The sequence below is a fragment of the Vigna angularis genome, chromosome 6 (genome assembly GCF_016808095.1).
Source record: "Vigna angularis cultivar LongXiaoDou No.4 chromosome 6, ASM1680809v1, whole genome shotgun sequence".
Lineage (NCBI taxonomy): Eukaryota > Viridiplantae > Streptophyta > Magnoliopsida > Fabales > Fabaceae > Vigna > Vigna angularis.
Window position 1 is genome coordinate 32409207 of NC_068975.1, and position 19542 is coordinate 32428748.

Genomic DNA, 19542 nt, shown 5'->3' on the forward strand with positions numbered 1-19542 from the left:
TATATATATATATTAACGTAAACTATGAGGAATACATTTTCTATTTGCTGTATTGTTAATAAAAATCACTTCTTGCTTTACATTTTGGTTTTGTTTTGTTGAGTAAAGAACGATGGGAAATGTATTCTTTTTTTTTTCTTTATGTTGTTTTTCAGAAGGATAATATTGAGTTATATAAGCTTAATGTAGGAATTGAATCGTGTACATATGAGCTTAAGTAACCCACTTAATTTGTGTTTAAAAATTAGACTATAGGGTTTTTGTATGAAAGAAAAATTCGTGCAAGTAGAGTGGAATTAAGTACACCAAAATTAATGCCTAATTGTAATTATTTATTAATGTTAACCACAAGTTGAACAAAAAAACTAATGATAAATTAAAATAACAACAACATCTATCTCACTTTTGTTCAACAAAAACATTTTTAGATAAAATCATGCTTCCAAACCACAACTGGTATTTTTTTTTTTTTTAGCTTTTGCTTAGTCGACCAATACTTTTCCATTGACAATGATTAGTAGATTTCATTCTTTCGTTTTGTAACAGCGACACGAATCTAATCAATGATTGCGACGGAAATCAAACTAGGTACCAGGTTATTCATACATGGTTTTCGTGCAGTTCAATTAGTAAAGACAACTTGAATTGTTTGTTTCCCAAAATAATTTATGTTTAAAAGAAAAAAAAAAATAAGAACTAGAAATTCTGGTCATGCACAATTTTTTAATTTAATTTTGTGTAGTGTTATTCGTTGCATAAATTTTAATTAAATTAGTATAAAAAAGTAAATATATTTACTATGAATGATGGTTGCAAGTGCTTTTTTTTTTTCTGCCTTACCAATTGTTAAAAACACTACGATAAAGGGGTTGACTTGTTACTCCTTTGAATGAAAAGGGTGTGAATGTTTGAAGCTGGTATACTACGTACTCCCTTCAGATTGTCACTTACAAGAAACTCTCCAGAAAGAGAAAACAATGCAAGCTTTGCAAGAGATAGAGAAACAAGTTAACCCTTCTTCACGTTACCAAGATTGCTACCAAAGCATAACCAACACCATCTTCAAAATAGACGAAAGTAGAGAGAGCTTGACGTCACTCTTTCCCCAACACGCCTCATTGTAAACGTGCCCTCTAAGCTCTTCATTCTCCTTCATTCCATTCCTATATATAACCCTTTCACCCTTCTCATAGACACAAGAAGCTTAGAAACATTCACTTCAAAGGTGTAACATACCATACTTTCATGGATCATACGCTTTCTGTTAAGACAGAGGGAGAGGGGAGTGTTTGTGTGAAAGTTGCTGAACTCCGAAGGCTAAGCGAGACAAGCAAAACCATCACAATGTTTGAGCCTCGTGGACTCGGCAGCATTGAGAAGAGAGACAGCGATGCAGATAACACTTTTTCTTCCACCACTGTTCGAGCACCGGAAAAGAAGCTCACCCTCTTTGCACTTCGTCTTGCAGTGCTTGAAAAAGCAGCCACTAGCCTTGGTACTCTTGGTTTCATTTGGGCAACCGTTGTTCTTCTTGGCGGTTTTGCCATCACCTTGGACAAAAGCGATTTCTGGTTCATCACCATCATACTGTTGATTGAAGGGACACGGATTTTCAGCAGGAGCCACGAGCTTGAGTGGCAGCACCAAGCCACGTGGTCTATAACTGATGCTGGGATCAATAGTTTCAGGATGCTCAAGTCCAGTCCAAACCTGCTTCTTCAAGGTGTGAAAAGTCTTTTCAAGCCATTTGTAATGAAGAGGCAAAGGAGAGACATGGTGGAGGCTAATGTGACCCCCAGGTATAGGGATGGTACCTTTAACATAAGGACACCAACTCGCACGTGGATTAGTTCAGATGTTCCACTTCTACCGTGTGCTAGATGGTTTTTCATTTCAAGGCACATAAGCAAGCTTTTATATTGGCTTCAGCTTTTCTCTGCCACGGCTTGTGTCGTTCTTTCGTCGATGAAGCTCATCAAGCGTAATTATGGGGAGGTTGCCAAGGGAGACGCTGACAGGAGGAACCGGGAGTCTGCTTTGAATATATTTTATGCCTTGGCTTTGGCTGAGGCTTTGTTGTTCTTGATGGAGAAAACTTACTGGGAATGGAAGATCAGTTACTGCAAACTGTTGGATGAGGTTAACAGAGAGTGTGAATTGGGGCCATCGGGGGTGGTGTCAATTAGAAGGTTCTTTTATGATGCCTATTCGAGGTGTGTCAATGGAAGCATATTTGATGGCTTGCAAATGGACATTGTTTGCTTTGCCATGGATCTCTTGGCCTCAAACTCGCCTGATGAGCAGCTCATTGGAGCAAGGATTCTTCGCCAATTCGCTCTCAGCGAACGGTTTTCAGATGATACCCTTCAGAAGCTTGGAATTTCCATATCTGTTGTGGAGAGGCTAGTTGAGATGCTGAATTGGACAGACCACAAGGAGGAAGAAATTAGGCTCTCAGCTGCAGAGATTTTGTCAGCACTAGCAGGCAAGAAGCAGAACTCTCTGCGCATAGCTGGGATACCTGGCGCTATGGAATCGATTTCTTCTCTTCTCCAAACTAACAGGAACTGCATTCCCGCAGCTGATGAAATTGGAGAAAAGAAACTCGTATTTGATCATCCAAATTATGGCTACTGGACATTTAACCATTTGGGACTCCTAATTCTGAAGAAACTTGCCCGTGATCATGACAACTGTGGAAAGATTGGAAACACTAGAGGCCTGCTCCCAAAGATCATAGACTTCACACATGCTGAAGAAAGGTTGCTGAAGAATGAGAATGTTACGCCATCTCAGATTCTGACCGTGAAGAGATCACTGCAGCTGGTGAAGATGCTGGCTAGCACAACGGGCACCAACGGGAAACTTCTTCGAAGGGAGATTTCGGAGATAGTTTTCACAATCAGCAACATCAGAGATATTTTGATGCATGGAGAGAAACACCCCTTGCTACAGAAACTGAGCATAGAAATTTTAACCAGTCTGGCATTGGAAGAGGAGGCAAGAGAAAGGATTGGAGGCACAGGTGGAGTACTTAAAGAATTGTTCAACATATTTTTCAAAGATTGCATTGCTGAAAATCAAAAAGATGTAACTACTGTTGCTGGGGAGGCCCTAGCAATGCTGGCATTGGAAAGCAAGAGCAATTGTCATAGGATTTCGAAGTTAAAAGTAATGGAAAGGCTGATTGAAGCATTGAGCATTCCAATGCTTCGTGTTAATGCTGCCAGGATTCTAAGAAATTTATGCAACTACAGTGGATCAGAATGCTTCAAACAGTTAAGGGAGGTGACAGCTGCCGCACCCACAGTAAGCATTCCTCTACCGTCATAATTTTTGGCTAGTAACATGTGAAATTTATGCTTCAAACTTAACTTTTAACTATTGCACAACCTTGCAGATACTTCAGGCAATCATGTCTCAAGAAAACAAGCTTCAAGAAGTGATGATTGGACTGGCAGCAAGTGTTTTCACATTCATGGATTCTTCCGAATCAAGCACTGTATTTGAAGAATCTCGAATCACTGAGGCTGAACTTGCAAATAAACTAATCCAGATTCTCAAGAAACACCGATATCCTCCAACTAAGGTCCCAAGGATAAGAAGGTTTGTGATAGAGCTAGCAATTTGGATGATGAAAGAGAGGGAAGAAAACATTCACACTTTCAAGGGTTTGGGGATGGAGGAGGTGCTGGAGAGTGTCTTGGAGACCACTTCAGAGCTCGAAAGCTTTAATGTTTTCTCTGGTACTGTTGGCCTGAACAGGCACAATCTAACAATTCACTCACTGGTTGAGACAGCATTGAAGTTGATGGAAGATAGGTGAAACAATCAATTTAATGGTATACTATACCTATACGTGTGTGTGGAAACTAGTAAATCTCTAGGAAGACTACCTTGTCTGGTGGGTCTGGAAATAGAGCCTGACTCAATGATTTATTCATTATTTGTTTTTTCAGATTCAATGTTACCATTTGAATTAAATAATCCATATGTCCCTTTAAGGTTGAATTCCTCCCTTCCTGCATTGAAATTGAACAAAAAAATTCCATATAATGTTGAGTTTTACTTCATTAGACTAGACTGATGAAACTGAATCACCCCATCAACCACAAAAAACAGTCACATCATAAAATCCTCCTAGAAGGCTGCTCTTAGTCCCTATTCATGACTTGTTTACAAATTACAGGTAAAAAAAATGTTGTAGAATTCAGACCAACATCCTAGGAAATCACTTTGGAGACAACTCCTGCACCAACTGTTCTGCCTCCCTCTCTTAAAGCAAATCTTTGTCCTGTTTATAAATAAAGTGACACTGTCAGAACATCATAATGCTGGATCTAATATGAATAACAGAGATCCTGTAGATAATATGCGGCATCTTTATGATCTATAATCAAGGACTCTACCAACCTATTTCAAGAGGAACAGGTGACATCAGCTCAAAAGTTGCAGCCACATTATCACCAGGCATAACCATCTTAACATTTTCTGGTAATTCCACCTTTCCAGTAATATCTGCAGTCCTCAGGTAAAACTGAGGCTTATAGTTAGAGAAAAAAGCTGTATGACGGCCACCTTCATCTTTGGAGAGCACATAAATCTCGGCTTCAAACTTCTTATACGTTTTCAAAGAACCAGGCTTGGTCACGACCTGCAATTTCACCAACAGAAAGTTTAGACACAGAAAAACAAAAATAAATTCATTCATTTTCGTAAAATGAATGACCCTCGTAAAACTTGATCAAATAGTGGTTGCAGTTTCTCATATCATGCATCTTTCTATTCCAGAACTTGTCTTAGTTGCAATATTTGAATGTTATTAATCACCAATTAAGTAACAAAACTCACCTTTTCAAATCAAGAGTGAGACCATTACCAGATTTTCACTACCATATGAAGTTTTAACCAGAGCTGAACATAAATTTGATACGTTAAATATTACTTTACACCTTGAGTTACTCCCACTCACCATTCCTCGCTGAACATCATCGCGCTTCAGACCACGAAGAAGAAGTCCCACATTATCACCTGCCTAGAAATGGAAACACAACTAATTATCCATCGATTCAAATTCAGATAAAAGGAAGGAAGAAGAAGGGAGGGTTCTATGATTTTACTTACTTCCCCTCGATCCAAAATTTTCTTGAACATTTCCACACCAGTTACAGTAGTCTTCAAAGGTCCACTCTGTACACAGACAGAGAAATACAAAATCATATAAAGTAAAGCAAAACACTCATTAACATGACATTACAATACATATTTGACTTCCATGTGTACCTGTGTTAGTCCCAATACTTCAACCTCCTCTCCCACTTTGATGGTGCCTTGTTCTACACGACCCGTCACAACAGTTCCACGCCCCTTCGCATAAACAAAACATAAGGATGGAACGTATCAGGCAGTTTACAACATTTGTTGAGTGCATATAAACGAGCAAACAGAACGGAATACGTTAGAGGTTAAAGAAATTCCATTTACTTGATTATCATACTAAGGGAAGCGTTTGAACTGAAATACTATAACTGCTAGACAAAAAAATGAAGTACCAAGACTACTTATTATGTTTTGTTTCACAATAGTTGTGATCTTTTTGCTTACCTGAATTGAGAAAACGTCTTCTATAGGCATTAAGAAAGGCTTGTCAAGTTTCCTTACAGGACTAGAAATGTATTCATCCACAGCATCCATTAGTTTTAAGATAGCCTTCTTTCCAAGTTCTTCATTTGTCCCCTGTAGAGCAGAGAGCGCAGAACCTCGCACAATTGGAATTTCATCCCCAGGAAATTTGTAGAAATTAAGAAGTTCTGCAAAAAAGTTTGGTTTGTCAATGGATGCACATCCATTTAGTAGAAAATTTATGATCATCAGTACACTAAATTTTCTTCCCACCACGAAGCTCCAGTTCAACAAGTTCAAGCAACTCTGGATCATCAACAGCATCAACCTTATTTAGAAAGCAGACCAATGATGGCACACCAACCTGACACAGGAAACAAGAAAAATACCCATGCATGTTATGGTATTTTGGTTTCGTAATTTAGTTAGATTTTATAAAAACTGAGTTTTACTTTCGCATGTTGACAAAATAACAACCTGCCGAGCAAGCAGTATATGTTCTTTTGTTTGAGGCATTGGCCCATCTGGCGCAGAAACCACAAGAATTCCACCATCCATTTGTGCAGCTCCAGTTATCATGTTCTGCGATTTCAACAAATAAATTAATTGAAGATGGAGTCCATGCGGATTATAGAACATAACAAGAGAATCAAATAATCAATCATGCACAGATAAGATCAGACATTCTTCAGAGTAAGGCAAATTATGTTCATTCAATTCAATATAGAAGGAAAAAAGCATTAGGATCATAATTCATACCGAGAAAATTGGCCCATATGAATAAAAAAAACAATAATCCGTCTATTCAAGTAGATACTTTAACCAAGTCTGATCAAATTTCCAACCAACGTTACCTTAACATAATCTGCATGTCCTGGGCAATCAACGTGGGCATAGTGCCTCTTTGCTGTCTCATATTCTACATGAGCCTGCAAGATCGTCATGATAAGAGGCCCCAGAGAAGCTTACAAAATTTTCTTCATAAAACATTCTAGTTATTTATCATTCACAATATGCATAATTTGAAAATGGACTTCCAAAAAAACAGTGATCTATCTCTCACAGTAGCAATAGTAATTCCTCTCTTCTTCTCCTCGGGAGCCTTGTCTATTTCCTCGAAGGCAACGGCCTTGGCTTTACCTTCTTCAGCTAGCACCTGCAAGTTTCACAAAAGCACAAAAAATGTTCGTCCCTATAAAGAAAATAAAAGGTGGAATTCCTCTGCACTGTTTAACTATGAAGACAAAGAAATTAACCCAAACCTTGGTTATTGCAGCAGTTAGTGTAGTTTTTCCATGATCAACATGCCCTATTGTGCCAACATTAAGATGTGGCTTTCTGCAAAGACAAACAATAAAAAAGAAACACACTTTAAACAACCCTCATAACAAAATTTACATGGGTATTGAATACATGTCTCTATCTGCTCTCTGTATTTCCATATCCATAATACCCTATGCCTCCAAAAGGATTGGTTGAAGAAGAATACATACATACATACATATATATATATATATATATATATATAATGAAGACTATATAAAAAAAATACGGGTTACTTTGGCGATCTGAGGCCAATATTTTGCTTACATACGTAGATGAATCACCACATGCAAGGTTAGGTATTATCATATTAAGTAAGAAACACCCATAACAAAAATATAAATCGCTTTGGCACCACCAAAAGAAACATACAAAAGAATCTTCAAGAAAAGAAAAATATTGTTGTCCCTAGAAAGGTCTTACGTTCGAGTGAAGGTGGCCATGGATCTTCGTAAAGAAACAAGATCCAATGTAGATGCATGGTAGTTTTGGGATATGGTGCCACAAGAGAACGAATGAAAAGCATTTGTGAAATGCAAAGAGGAAAGAAGACGCTTAGAATATAAGTTTCTGATAGCAACAGAAGCCATAGGGATGAATTATAGTAAAGGAGAGGAAGAAGAGACGATGACAAGTGAAGTTTCAATATTACTTTCTTTGTTATTGTCTACTTTTGTTATTTATAACAAACACGTTGCAACAGAATCCATAAAGATCTTATCATACAATCAGTACTAATAAAATAATAATATAATAATTAAATAATATTAAAATACAATGATATTAGATAAAACACGTTAACATATATATCATAGTGTTTAAAAGTAATGTTCAACCATATATAATGATAGTTTTTAAAATAACAATTTCTTAAACAATGTATAAATTTTCATTTTTTTTAAAAAATAATAATAATTATATTAAAAAAAATTGTCGTGAATTATTCTTTAAAAAATTCCTCAACTAGTAATTTGTGACCAATTTTATTTTCTTAAATTTTTAAATCAATCTTATTAATCTTTACCATTTTCTTGTTTAACTCGCTGGGCCAATTTTTACAAAAGTGACAAAACTCACTTACACACTAAACTGTTTTTTTAGAATAAAAGGAGAAAAGTATATCACAACTTTAAAAATAGAATGGGTAATCCACTAAGTTAAAAAGTTCATGTTTGAATGTGACTCAACCGTCACCAACATGCCTATATGGCTAAAAATTTGTTTATCTAATTACAAGTTGAACTATTTGATCACAAGTAAGCTTATCTCATTATAAGACATTCTATGCAATCATAAATTGATCTCTATGGTCACAAACGAGTCTTTACCAATCAAGTTGGTCTCTACTTAGTGGGACATAGGTCGGCCACTGTATGCTTGATAATAAACTAGCCTCTATCTACTCGGTCACAAGCCAATCTTTACATGTCAAGTCGTACGTAGGCCTTTACCTACTCGGTCACAAGCTGATCTCTACATACCTGTCCAACCACAAACTAACCTCTACTTATCTAGCCATAAGTGGACCTTTATATGTTCGATCATAAACCGACCTCTACCTACCCGGTCACAAGTCGACTTTTGCATATTTGGTCACAAGCCAATCTCTGTATGTTCGACCATAAGTTAGCTTTTGCATGTCCAGCCATAAGTTGGCCTTTGCATACTTTGCCACAACCTGACATGTTCTTGCCCAGTCATATGTTGGTCTGTTTCTACCTGTTCTTAATCCGATATGTTATACATTCTTTAGCTTAGCACATTCAGACAAATGACTCGAGGTAAATGGACCATTGGCCCACCTAGACCCATAGATAGGTAAGGATTCATAAACTCATAATTATCCTATAAATAATACACTCATCAAAGTAAATAGTTGACGTTCACATTTACAATATTTTTTATTATTCTATGCATCCAACTAATTTGAGCGTCAAATTATCTTTTACAAACACACCATCATCGGTCCATAGAAAACGAGTATCGAGAGAGGAAGAATACTTAACACATAAAGGATTTAGAAAATCCATGAAACTCATCTTCTTTTTTCATTATGAAGCCTAACTTTTTTTTTCTTTATTGTTAATATTATTTCTTTTTCATGCATTTGTTATTGATTTTCATTTGATAGTTTTGTTTAGTGTCATGGCTGCCAAGTATTCCTTTTTTATTTTTTTAGTTTCATCTTACAAATATGAATTCAATTAGAATATATGTACACTGTACATATATTTTACATTGTTTTACACATATTGAATTTTTTTATTTTATTTTCAAACTAAATTAATATAATAGAAATTTGTTGAGATTGGAAAAATGAGTAAGATTAATTAAAATTGGTTAATCTTATTATTAATATTAAAGGAAATTAGAATAGTGTTACTACTGGGGTTAAAAGAGACAGTAAAAAAAATATATCAACGAGGGTAAAACATTTTGACATGAGAAAAATTGTTGTTAAATATTGCCCCCATTTTTTTGCGCTCCAAAATGTACATATTATTATTATATGAAAAAAAATAGATGGATAAAAAAACCATTTACAAAGCATTATAAATTTACCAAAAGACCGTGAAAGCCGCCCCCACAATAGTTGGATACGATTACACCAATCTTTGATAATAAGAAGAATGAAAAAAATTAAAAGAAAAATCAATAAATCATGAATAAGCAAGGATCAGTAATGAAGACTCCAGAAATTACAGTTTGAAGGGGTAACAACACAACAATTCTCTCTTACAGTGAAAGAATATTAGATAAATGCTACATGATAACCTAAACATGCAAAACTTTAGTACAAACAAACTATTTCTTCTGTGGGGCATTTTACAAACTATTTTAGTAATTTTTTTAGTCATAAAAACAATGACTCTGTAATGTTATCGATTGTGTCTGTTTCTGAAAAAGTTGAAATCCCAACGCCGCATTAAGCTGTTCAAGACATTGCCTGTTGGATTCTTAATAACAGTTACTGTGGCTTTTGTATTGTGTGATATGTCAGTGTCAGATGAACTGTCATTACTAGTAGAAGCACTTTCTGTAATATTGCCAGTGTCTAATGGTGATATTTTGTTCGAAGAAAGACTTGGTAGTGGAGTTGGAATCATTGAAATGGAATTTGACTCGGCTTTCAAGGGCTCACGTACATCAGATGCAGTGGAAATTGTTGAAGATGTGGAATGCACACAGTTGTTAAGTAAAGAAGATTCTATCTCCATAGGGTTCGAAATCTCTTGTGAAGAACCATGTGAATCCTTCTTGTCTGATGGCTCAACCGACATGGTACTAGCACTGCTGACATTTGGTTGTTCTATCTCTGGATCTATCACTGTTTCCATGAACATCTGAATAATACAAATGCATGAAAAGTTTCAGTGCATACCATCATGCATTCAGAATTTTCAATAATGTTATGTGATAATTTTTGGATATCAAAGTAATAGCACAAGTACTCAACTAAAATAAAAGATGAAAATAAAAGGAAATAAAACAGATAATAGGCAAAAAAAAATGTAATTTTATTAAAGAAATATTGCCTACCATTCTTTCTAGTTCCAAGAAGAAAACAATGAGAACATCTCTTGGAAATAGAAAAACAAATACAAGGAAAACCTTAAAAGGTAAATCTACCTCCTTAAATCCGAATAAGAGATTACGTTCTGTAAAGGTTTGCAGACCTTGATTTGATATATGCCTAAGTCTACGATGTTACATCATCATCGCTTCTTCTTGACTTCCTGATGTCATTGTTACATTAGTTTCTTGCAACGTATCTATGATCTTCTTTACTTTCATCACTACTAAATTCCCTCTCACCACTTTTAAGATTCCACCTTTAGCGTGGATCTTACACCCCAGGTCATCTAATTGTCCAATAAACAATAGATTATTCTTCAAGTCCTTCACATATTGTACCCCTTGAAATGTGCAAATAGTATCATCATACACTTTTATTTTGATAGTACCGACTTCAACAATCTCATGACCATTCCTCATGAACACGGATCCACTTTAGATAGGTTCATAAGTGTAAAACCAATCTCGGTTTGAAGTCATGTGCCAAGTTGCACCTGAATCTACTATCCACCAATCATGTAGTTGTCTTCCACTACTAGAGCTAATTATTGTTTCGCTCACCAGAATATCTCCATCCTCTGAGGTACTTGCGAACAACCTTGTGAGACTAAGTTCTTTCCTCCACTCTTTTAGTGCCAACCATCTTTCTTGACATGCCCTCTTTTGCCACAATGGTAGCACTTGAGATGCTTCTTACTCCGAGACTTTGATCTATCATGAGTTTGACTCCCACTAGATCCATATTTTGTTGATCTACATCTCATCATCATCAAAGCCTCTACTTGCTTTGAACTTTCCACCTTATCTACTTTGTTCTTTCGCTTGGATTCTTCTTCAAGAATCACTCCAACAACATCCTCAAATGTAGGTCCATCAATGTTGTAATTTGTTATGTTGATGACAAGTTGATCATACAAATTAGATAAACTCTATAATAGAAGCTTTGCATATTCATTTTCAACAATGTTGTAATTTGCCTCTGAAAGTTGGGCAAACAACATATTTAGATTGTTGATGTGGTCTATCATTGATGTGGACTCACTCATTCAAAGAATGTAGAGTTTTTCTTTAAGAATATTCTTGTGTGAAGTGACTTAACCTCATACAGTTTGATGAGAGTATGCCAAATCTCCTTCATTGTAGTCTTCTCCACAATGCTAGATAAAACCGCATCTTTCATTGCTAAATTCAAATTTTCTATAGCATTATCATTCATTTCCTTCCACTTTTGATTTGTGATGTTCACAGGTTCTTTAATCTACACTAGACAATTCTCCTTTCTCAAAATTGCCTTATCTTCAGCTTCCACAATGAGAAATTATCCTCATTAAACTTCTCTATCTCATATTTTGTTGCCATGACTTTAAAACCAACTTATGTACTTCTCACTATGAATAGTATTGTCTATTGGAATAATGGAGACAGACCGTGAACCAGTGGACCAGTAATTCTAGGAAAGAGAGGTAGATCACTAATGGACACATTTAAATACCAAGTCTTTCCTAGCTAGAACTTTACTATTCATGCACTTTCACACTACTACACTATATCCACTAACACAACACTATTTTAATGACCATAGCAGCAAAATATAATCACACAAACCAATGGCTCTGATATCACTGTTTTGGTTTGAAGTGGTGTCCTGGTCTCTTATAGGCATGTTCACAACTCATTGGTAACAAATCTCTTGGTGCCTCGCCTAATAAAAACCTTAATGGTTTCAGAGTTGATGGTTCATCCTATTGACGGTTTAGATGAGTAAAGTGTAAAAGTAGGTGAAGGATCCTAAAGTTTAAAGGTTCCTTGTATTGAAAATCTTTTTTTATTTTAGGAAAGTGTGTCCCATTGTAGAATGACGGTACAAAGGAATGCTCACCAGTAGATACTCGCTTGAGAGGGAAGTGTCCCAATATGGAGAGACTCACTTGAGGAGGAGATTGTTAAGATTTCAAGGGGAGTTAGAAGTCTTACATTAAATAATGAGAAAGATGACTAATATATATATATATATATATATATATATATATATATATATATATATATATATATATAAGTAGAAGGACCTATAAACCTATTATCTAAAATGATGTCTTGATCTCTTTTATAGGCATGTTTACAACTCATTAGTGTCGAATCTCCCAGTGTCTCCCCTCATAAGAAAACCTCAATAAAAAATTGTAATATGGACTCACTTTTTGTTCTTCCTTTGCGGTTGATGGAATGCCCGTGAAGTCATCGAGTTGAAATTCCACGTACTGGTCATCACCTAGATCGGTTGGGACAAGGGGACTATAGAGACGACCATTTGATAATTCAAAACTAATCATTGTAGTAGAGGAGGAGGAAAGATCATCACATTTCTGTGCCTGCTGCACAAAGTTATCAGTGAAATTAGTGACTTTAGTTCCTTTGAATTTGATCATCTAACAAATATGCCATGCCATAAATGCCATAATGTATAGCACTAATTTGGTATTCGTATGGTGAAAGAACAAAATACATTTTAGTACAAAGACAAAAAAAAAGATAAAACAATACCACACAATCACGGTATCCCTCTTTTGAAGAAATATGTGGTGGAACCTGAGAAAGTCAAACAACAATTGTTCAAGAAAAACAAACGTCAAGTAGCTAAATCTTAAATTGAGTCAACATACGCCAGTCGATGTTTAATGTTACCAAGTGAATATTTTTCCAGGAAGTTGTTGGAAATTGCATGCTATTTGAGTTCTGACAGTAAACAAAGATTATATAAATACAAACCTCCATCCTACTCATTGGTCTTTTTGAACGGACTTGCTTGTCATCCATGGTACCGCTTGTTGATGATTCTGCAATTAACAAAGAAACAAATAAGAGCTTTGCATTAGTAGCAGGGTTACCAAATGCATATCACGGCTACCAATGCATAAGGAATAGTTAAGAGACATTGGGTATTTGAGTCATGCCTTTGTTTTGAAATGACGGTTCATTGCCATAGCCAAATTCAGGCACGGATCTCCAGACATCCTGTATAAAAGACATAAACATCTAAAAAATGTTAAAGAATGGAACTTGGCATTCTGACCAAAATGTAAGCAAAGATATGCATGGTGAATTTACCTTACCAAAGTAATCATTCATAATGTCAAAAAATGATTCCCCAAGCTCATCGTCTGGAGGTTGTAGAACATTGTGAAAAAATAAGTTTACAGAATCAAAATAAAACTGAGGACGGGGAGAATTGTGATCTCCATCAAATTTAATTATGTTTTTGTCTCCCTACAAACCATAAACAACCCATATTCAGATCAAAAAAGTCAGACATACAAGAATGAGTAACTAAGAAGATAAAAGAAAGACAAAATCTGATGTATACAACGGATTATTCGTAGAAGACCCATTAACATGTTCTGTTTGAGAAACTATCTAGAAGACATTTTAGAATTCTAAAGCAGCAAACATGCATAAAGTAACAGAGGCTTACGAAAATGACAACACTGTTTGATCAGAGTAGGAAGACAGAACTCTAGTTATGTAAATCAGTTTAGTATAAGACAAATACTAACTAATGTCCTTTAAGAAATTAATTAAAAACACGTTTTTATTGATACATGTAAAAATCCATTTTTCTATAATTTTCAATGTGTTTCTTCATAATTACCAAAAAAAGTTTTTAACTTTTAATTTCTTAATCATGTCTTGATCAGGAAGACCCTTAATTTAATAAAGAAAAAGGAAGCAGGAAATAAGAATTCTTGGTGGAATATGTTTTAGTCCATCTAAATATAGAAATATTCCTTTTTTTTTTCTAAAAAAATGGGTCTTCTTTTGGTTCCTTCCTATCAAAAAAGGCATTACACATAACAGATTTTCATAAATGAGAGATTATAAAAAGGGACTAAAACAAATATTGCCTACTAAAACATATTTAACCCAAATTCTAGCAAACATATTTACCATATAAGCTTCAAATATACGATCCGAATGATGAGGACGAATAAAATCATCTTCAATGGCATGCCCAAGTAGAGCAGGAACAAAACAAGATTTTGCTACCTGCAACGCAAACAAATAACGAATGAATGAGGTGAAGAATGTAAAAGTGTGAAAACCCAACACAAATTGAATATTGTAAATTTCCCCGAAATTAATTTTTTCTAATGAAATATTGTATTTGGTTCAGTTTTTCTTTTCGCTCACTAAAGGTTTCCTTTTTTAATAGAAAAAAAAAGAAAAAGTGTTCCTTAAGCACATAAGAGAAAATTCCTACACGTTTTGAAGTCATTGTTTTACATCTTCAATTCAGGAGAACAAAAAATTGTACACACTATTTCCTTTTCGGTCGTTTTACCTTTGTGCTTCTATATTTCACGAATACTTTGAACTGACCAGCACAAGCATAAGCGACAAACTAAGTATACATTTATCCGAAAACAGAGAGACAACAAAGTCTCAATTTGAAGTTCAAGCTAAAAAGTAAAATGTTTCTTAACCAAACGGGGGTGGATTTGAACTAAAGTTACGTCAAACAAATAATGATGAAAGCAACGAAAGTTCACCAATTACTTTTCTGTCAAATCAATCAATTATTTACATACAATGCACAAAGGAAAAAAAAATTAAAAATTTTCATTAAACAAAAAAATCAAGAGAAAAAATAACCTTTACGGTGTTCAAGTCCATTATGTCAAATTTTGCCTTCTTCTGGATTGCTTTTCGCATGTATTGAATTGCAAACTTCACCTGTAAAGTGAACCAAATATAAATGAATTATTAATACATGGAAAAATTGTAGGGCAATTACTATCTATTCTCATAAGAGAGAAACCAGGGCCACGACAAGTCATGTATTTAAAGATTCATTGGAAGGGCTAAACATGCTTATATGTTGCAAACTTTTGATCATTACGTGTGGTTGGTAACAGACCATAGACTAAGCCTGGAGGTGATTTTAATAACTTAATGTAAAGAAGCATTAAGATATGAAATGAGAGCATAGATTAATAGTTTTGGTTACATTACTTTAGTAGAAGTATTCTCATTTTCATCCAAAAAATGTAATACATTGTACTCACTGTGAATTTTGGCAGACGGACTCTGTAGGTACCTACAAGTTCCATCATCAAATCAACCAAATCTGAGAAGGGACTGTCCAAAACCATCCCTGCAATTGAAGGATCCTCAGCTCCATACATAAGGCTGCAAGCAATGACATAATCAATGGAAGAAGGAAAGTGATATATATGCTGGTAAGACTGAATTGCGATACAATCAGGGAGTTTATACACTAAAAATCAAGAGTAATTCTTGTTGGAAGTCTTACATTACCTAGAGATAATGTCAATCCACTAGAGATAATGTAATGTCAATTTACAGATTATCTATTAATGTTTAGTTTCACGTTCTTTTCCTAGTAAGGGTTTGGCTAACAACTTAAGGATTGTGACCCCTTCATTGTTATTTCCAATGCCATGATCATTAACAAACAAAAGAAAAATCGTAATGAACTTTTTTTTCATATTTCACCTCAAGCCACACTAGCTCTTAGTAAAAGGTATGCCAAAGATGAGGTCAACTATGTGATTTCTAATCTTTAACAAAGTAATCAACTTATTGACAATTAACTACAAGGTCAGAGTTATAATGGACCATATACAACCCTATGTACAACCACTACCTATGAGACCTTTCTTTAACTTTGTTTACAATGTAAGGTCGAACGAAGAAGTGGGTGATGAAAAATTACCATGTCACTGCACCCATCGAGCGTCCCCATAAGCCAATCAGAGAGACATTTCCATCTGCCCGCAGATAGTTGACCACGGACCTCAGATCATCCTTCTGAAAACACAAGAGTGTTAAACAATATTCATAACGAAAAGGGCAACAAAGCAAATGATAATAGTGCATATGCAAACTCATAATATAGTACAACCAGAAATATTTCATTTACACTATGATGTGATGTAAGAATTCTATTAAAAAAAATGAGGATCATAAGCACCCTGCCTCTGGCACATGGTAAGTTTCATATTTTCTCATGAGTTACAAACCCCACCAATCTGCCTATGGCTTTGGAAGATGGAATCCAGATACCTAAATCATGTAAATTATGTCATTTGTTATCCCTAATTATCACTTCCAAAATATCGAGTCACTGGTTCTGACATGGTCAAGATGGAGAAAATTAATCCCCGTCAAAGGCAGCAATTAAAATCATATTATATCAATGGTGATGATCCAATTAAATATGAAATGTTTCAAAGTTCAAACACTTAATGAACAAGCACTTACTTCATTCCAACCTAGAGTGACATGCTCTCCTCCAGAGATTCCCGATCCTGAGAAATCCAGGGTAAAAACTGTAATGTTTGAAGGAAGTAAAATTATAGCAGCTTCACTAGCATCAGCCCTGCATCCACTGCCATAAACATTGCACAAAATAAGCAAGACCGTATGAAACTTAAATAAATTAAAAGTGAAGCACCAACCAAGCAACCAACAGCAAAGAACCTCAAAAAGTATTAGAATTACAAATATCCGAAATTTCACAATCAAATCCGAAAAAGTGAATATTGTTTGAAATCAGAGGGAAAGATCGGTCATATAGATTCAAATGGATTGGAACCTGCTGGGAATTCATATGTGAGTCTAAATCTCACATTGAGAAAATTGAATACTATATATAAGAAAGAAGATACCACATCTGAATTGGGTCCATACCACATCTATGTAATTTCTTCCTAATAAATCCTCCCATGAAAAAAAACACATCAGTAATAACCAACAAAGGAATGAACTTTATCCCAGAATTACCTGTTTCCATGGCAATATATAACGCATGGCAGAGACTTTCCATCGGGACTGACAATTGGCATGTAATGACTGCATTGAAGAATATCCCCATGGCTGTTTTTTATCTGCAGAATATCAAGTATTACACGAGAATCTGTTAATTCAAGCGATCAACTCAACTAAATAGAATGAGTTGATAAATCATTTGGTACATAAAAAGAAGATGATATGCATTCATTTTATGTTATAATAACATATATAAAAGTACAGAGTAACATACTAATGTTCATACTTGGCTAACCCGTTCTTTCATTTTGCTGAAATCCTAGTCAAGAAACACTTTGTGACAGTTCTCCGAAAGAGCAATCAAATAACTTGGGATTAATGAAACTAACTTTCTTTCATGATTAAACTTATGATTACAAAAGTGGAACTATTTAGACGAGCTTGTCCATAAGTTCAAATTAGCTTATGAATAAGCAAACTTATAGAAGCTTTCTCCTGTAACTTAGCGAAAACTTTAATTTCATGTAAATAAACTAATTTTAACTTGCGAAAAAGTCAGTTTCATTGTTTCCTACACATTTTTTTCTTTCCAAGAAGTTCATACAAAAATTTGTCCAAACAAACCTTGTGAAACTAGATAAATCAACTATCTCATGTATTTCCCGGATTACTAACATACTGAATTTATTTTGAACTGTACCTCCACATCCTTCCGTTGAAACCACTTTCCTTTTAGCATGAACTCATAATCCAATAAATCACTTTTTGGATCATATTCAGCTCTGCATACCAGAAACAGATACAGTCATATAACACAATGTCACTATTACATTTGAAACATAAACAGAGCAAAAAATTACTTCATATAGATAACAGAACTCAATGTCAATTCCTCTTATAACATAATTTCAGAAAGATGACCTCAAGAATGTAGATATTTTAAGAAGGTCATATCAGATGCAACTGCATAATTAGAAGTATGTCAAAGCATGTCGTGAAACTGAGATTCGCCTGATATCTTCAAAAATAAAAGAATGTTCCCGTTCATTGTAACTCTGAAAAGATTTCTACTAACATGATATTCCCATTTCCCTCTTCCTTTCTTTTAGGGGAGTCCATATATTCTCATCTGTCACCCAAAAGCCTAAAGAAAGCGTAGTGTTCTCGAGATTCAGAAGATAATTGTTAAATGATGTACAGATCTCATTTTCACAGCACAAAACAACAGGAACTTGTTCTAGTAATACTAATAGAAGGTATGAATTATAACATAAAAGCTATTTCCAAATGCTTGTTTGGAACAGTAAGAAATTTGCAGAACAAGCTTTGCCGTGGATATCATTGTTCACAGTATAGGTACCACGTAAAGGTTTACCGTATACTCACATTACACAAATGTAAGACTTCAACGGCAGCGTAACAACAGATCTCAAAAACTTCCAACAAAACAGGTTAACAGGATGAGCACACTGTACACCCACCAAAACATAAAAATAACTCCATGATCTTACGGAGATGCAAAGGAAATGAAAACACTAAACTGAATATACTTGTATCTTGCTCTAGTAGCTCTTTGCTTTTGAAAAAAAAAAAAAAGACAGGGATGATTACAATTATACTAAAAATCAATAAGAAGAAGCTTAAGTAAATACCAAGATGAGAATGTGAAGAAAAAAAAGAACTTTGATTGAAAAAGTCGATCCCAGCAGAGAGGAAGAAGGAGAAAAAATGGTACCTGGGCGGCCGAATTATGAAGTTGACAAGCTGTTCCATAATTTGAAACGATCAGAGATGTGATATGTTTGGGGTGTTCAAGCAAACGTATAAAACATTTGAAGTTAGAAGGAAAAGAAGAAAGAAAAAGTGAGGAAAGAGAGAGAAAGAGCGTGTAGTGAGAGAAAACAACTTTGAGACAAAGAAGAATGAAACAGAGAGAAAGGGACCGGAGGGAACAGCCTTTTGTTTTTGTTAGTCTTTTGTTTACTTCCAAGCTCCAACTGTGCTTCTTCTCTTCTGTTGGAAATAACAAATAAAATAATAATCATAGTAGAAAATTTGATGTTGTTGTGTTGTGAACCTAGTCTGGTCGTCACCTAGCTTGTGCCAAACTTCCAACTGAATGCAGACAGTACATAAGCTGATGCCGTGCTGCTGACAGAATGAATGGACTGAAAATGCAAGAATACGATACTGTAGTAAATCACTAGTCCTTCCAAAAAATAATACTAAGTTCCT

General features: G+C 35.0%; 3 protein-coding genes across 6 annotated transcripts; 1 reads left to right on the forward strand and 2 right to left on the reverse strand.

Moving 5' to 3' along the window:
- The first annotated feature begins 929 nt into the window (after window positions 1-929).
- LOC108342777 (uncharacterized) lies at window positions 930-4012 on the forward strand. The gene is made up of 2 exons (XM_017580572.2): window positions 930-3309; window positions 3401-4012. The coding sequence occupies exons 1-2, from the start codon at window positions 1246-1248 to the stop codon at window positions 3824-3826; spliced, it is 2490 nt and encodes an 829-aa protein (XP_017436061.2). The 5' UTR covers window positions 930-1245; the 3' UTR covers window positions 3827-4012.
- A 16-nt stretch (window positions 4013-4028) lies between these two features.
- On the reverse strand, window positions 4029-7571 carry LOC108341204 (elongation factor Tu, mitochondrial). The gene is made up of 12 exons (XM_017578877.2): window positions 7369-7571; window positions 6885-6960; window positions 6686-6778; window positions 6477-6551; window positions 6100-6204; window positions 5896-5986; window positions 5605-5810; window positions 5284-5367; window positions 5125-5190; window positions 4973-5035; window positions 4414-4654; window positions 4029-4294 (listed from the first exon to the last, which is right to left on the reverse strand). The coding sequence occupies exons 1-12, from the start codon at window positions 7533-7535 to the stop codon at window positions 4224-4226; spliced, it is 1338 nt and encodes a 445-aa protein (XP_017434366.1). The 5' UTR covers window positions 7536-7571; the 3' UTR covers window positions 4029-4223.
- A 2049-nt stretch (window positions 7572-9620) lies between these two features.
- On the reverse strand, window positions 9621-19525 carry LOC108341203 (uncharacterized). Of its 4 annotated transcripts, none has more exons than XM_052879471.1 (16): window positions 19401-19525; window positions 19251-19320; window positions 19043-19071; window positions 18008-18089; window positions 17323-17426; window positions 16801-16927; window positions 16253-16347; window positions 15582-15705; window positions 15169-15249; window positions 14464-14562; window positions 13627-13785; window positions 13473-13533; window positions 13288-13355; window positions 13063-13107; window positions 12717-12890; window positions 9621-10289 (listed from the first exon to the last, which is right to left on the reverse strand). In XM_052879471.1, the coding sequence occupies exons 1-16, from the start codon at window positions 19439-19441 to the stop codon at window positions 9825-9827; spliced, it is 1824 nt and encodes a 607-aa protein (XP_052735431.1). In that variant the 5' UTR covers window positions 19442-19525; the 3' UTR covers window positions 9621-9824. The 4 variants fall into 4 exon arrangements, with proteins under 4 accessions (XP_052735431.1, XP_052735430.1, XP_052735432.1 ...); XM_052879470.1 differs by having other exon boundaries at window positions 12717-12893; XM_052879472.1 differs by adding an exon at window positions 18694-18776 and having other exon boundaries at window positions 12717-12893; window positions 19043-19320; window positions 19401-19468.
- Window positions 19526-19542: the final 17 nt, after the last annotated feature.

Bases quoted from the DNA above. Each gene is read 5' to 3' on its own strand.
- LOC108341203 (XM_052879470.1), bottom strand. From the start codon at position 19,441: ATGTACTGTCTGCATTCAGTTGGAAGTTTGGCACAAGCTAG. The intron at 16,928-17,322 runs GTAATTCTGGGA...TGTTTATGGCAG, and splicing joins ATATATTGCCATGGAAACAG to TGGATGCAGGGCTGATGCTA. The intron at 14,563-15,168 runs GTTATTTTTTCT...TTTGCGTTGCAG, and splicing joins TGGACTTGAACACCGTAAAG to GTAGCAAAATCTTGTTTTGT.
- LOC108342777 (XM_017580572.2), top strand. From the start codon at position 1,246: ATGGATCATACGCTTTCTGTTAAGACAGAGGGAGAGGGGAGTGTTTGT. The intron at 3,310-3,400 runs GTAAGCATTCCT...ACAACCTTGCAG, and splicing joins TGACAGCTGCCGCACCCACA to ATACTTCAGGCAATCATGTC.
- LOC108341204 (XM_017578877.2), bottom strand. From the start codon at position 7,535: ATGGCTTCTGTTGCTATCAGAAACTTATATTCTAAGCGTCTTCTTTCC. The intron at 5,987-6,099 runs GTTGTTATTTTG...TTCCTGTGTCAG, and splicing joins ATATACTGCTTGCTCGGCAG to GTTGGTGTGCCATCATTGGT. The intron at 5,191-5,283 runs GTACACATGGAA...GTCTGTGTACAG, and splicing joins AAGTATTGGGACTAACACAG to AGTGGACCTTTGAAGACTAC.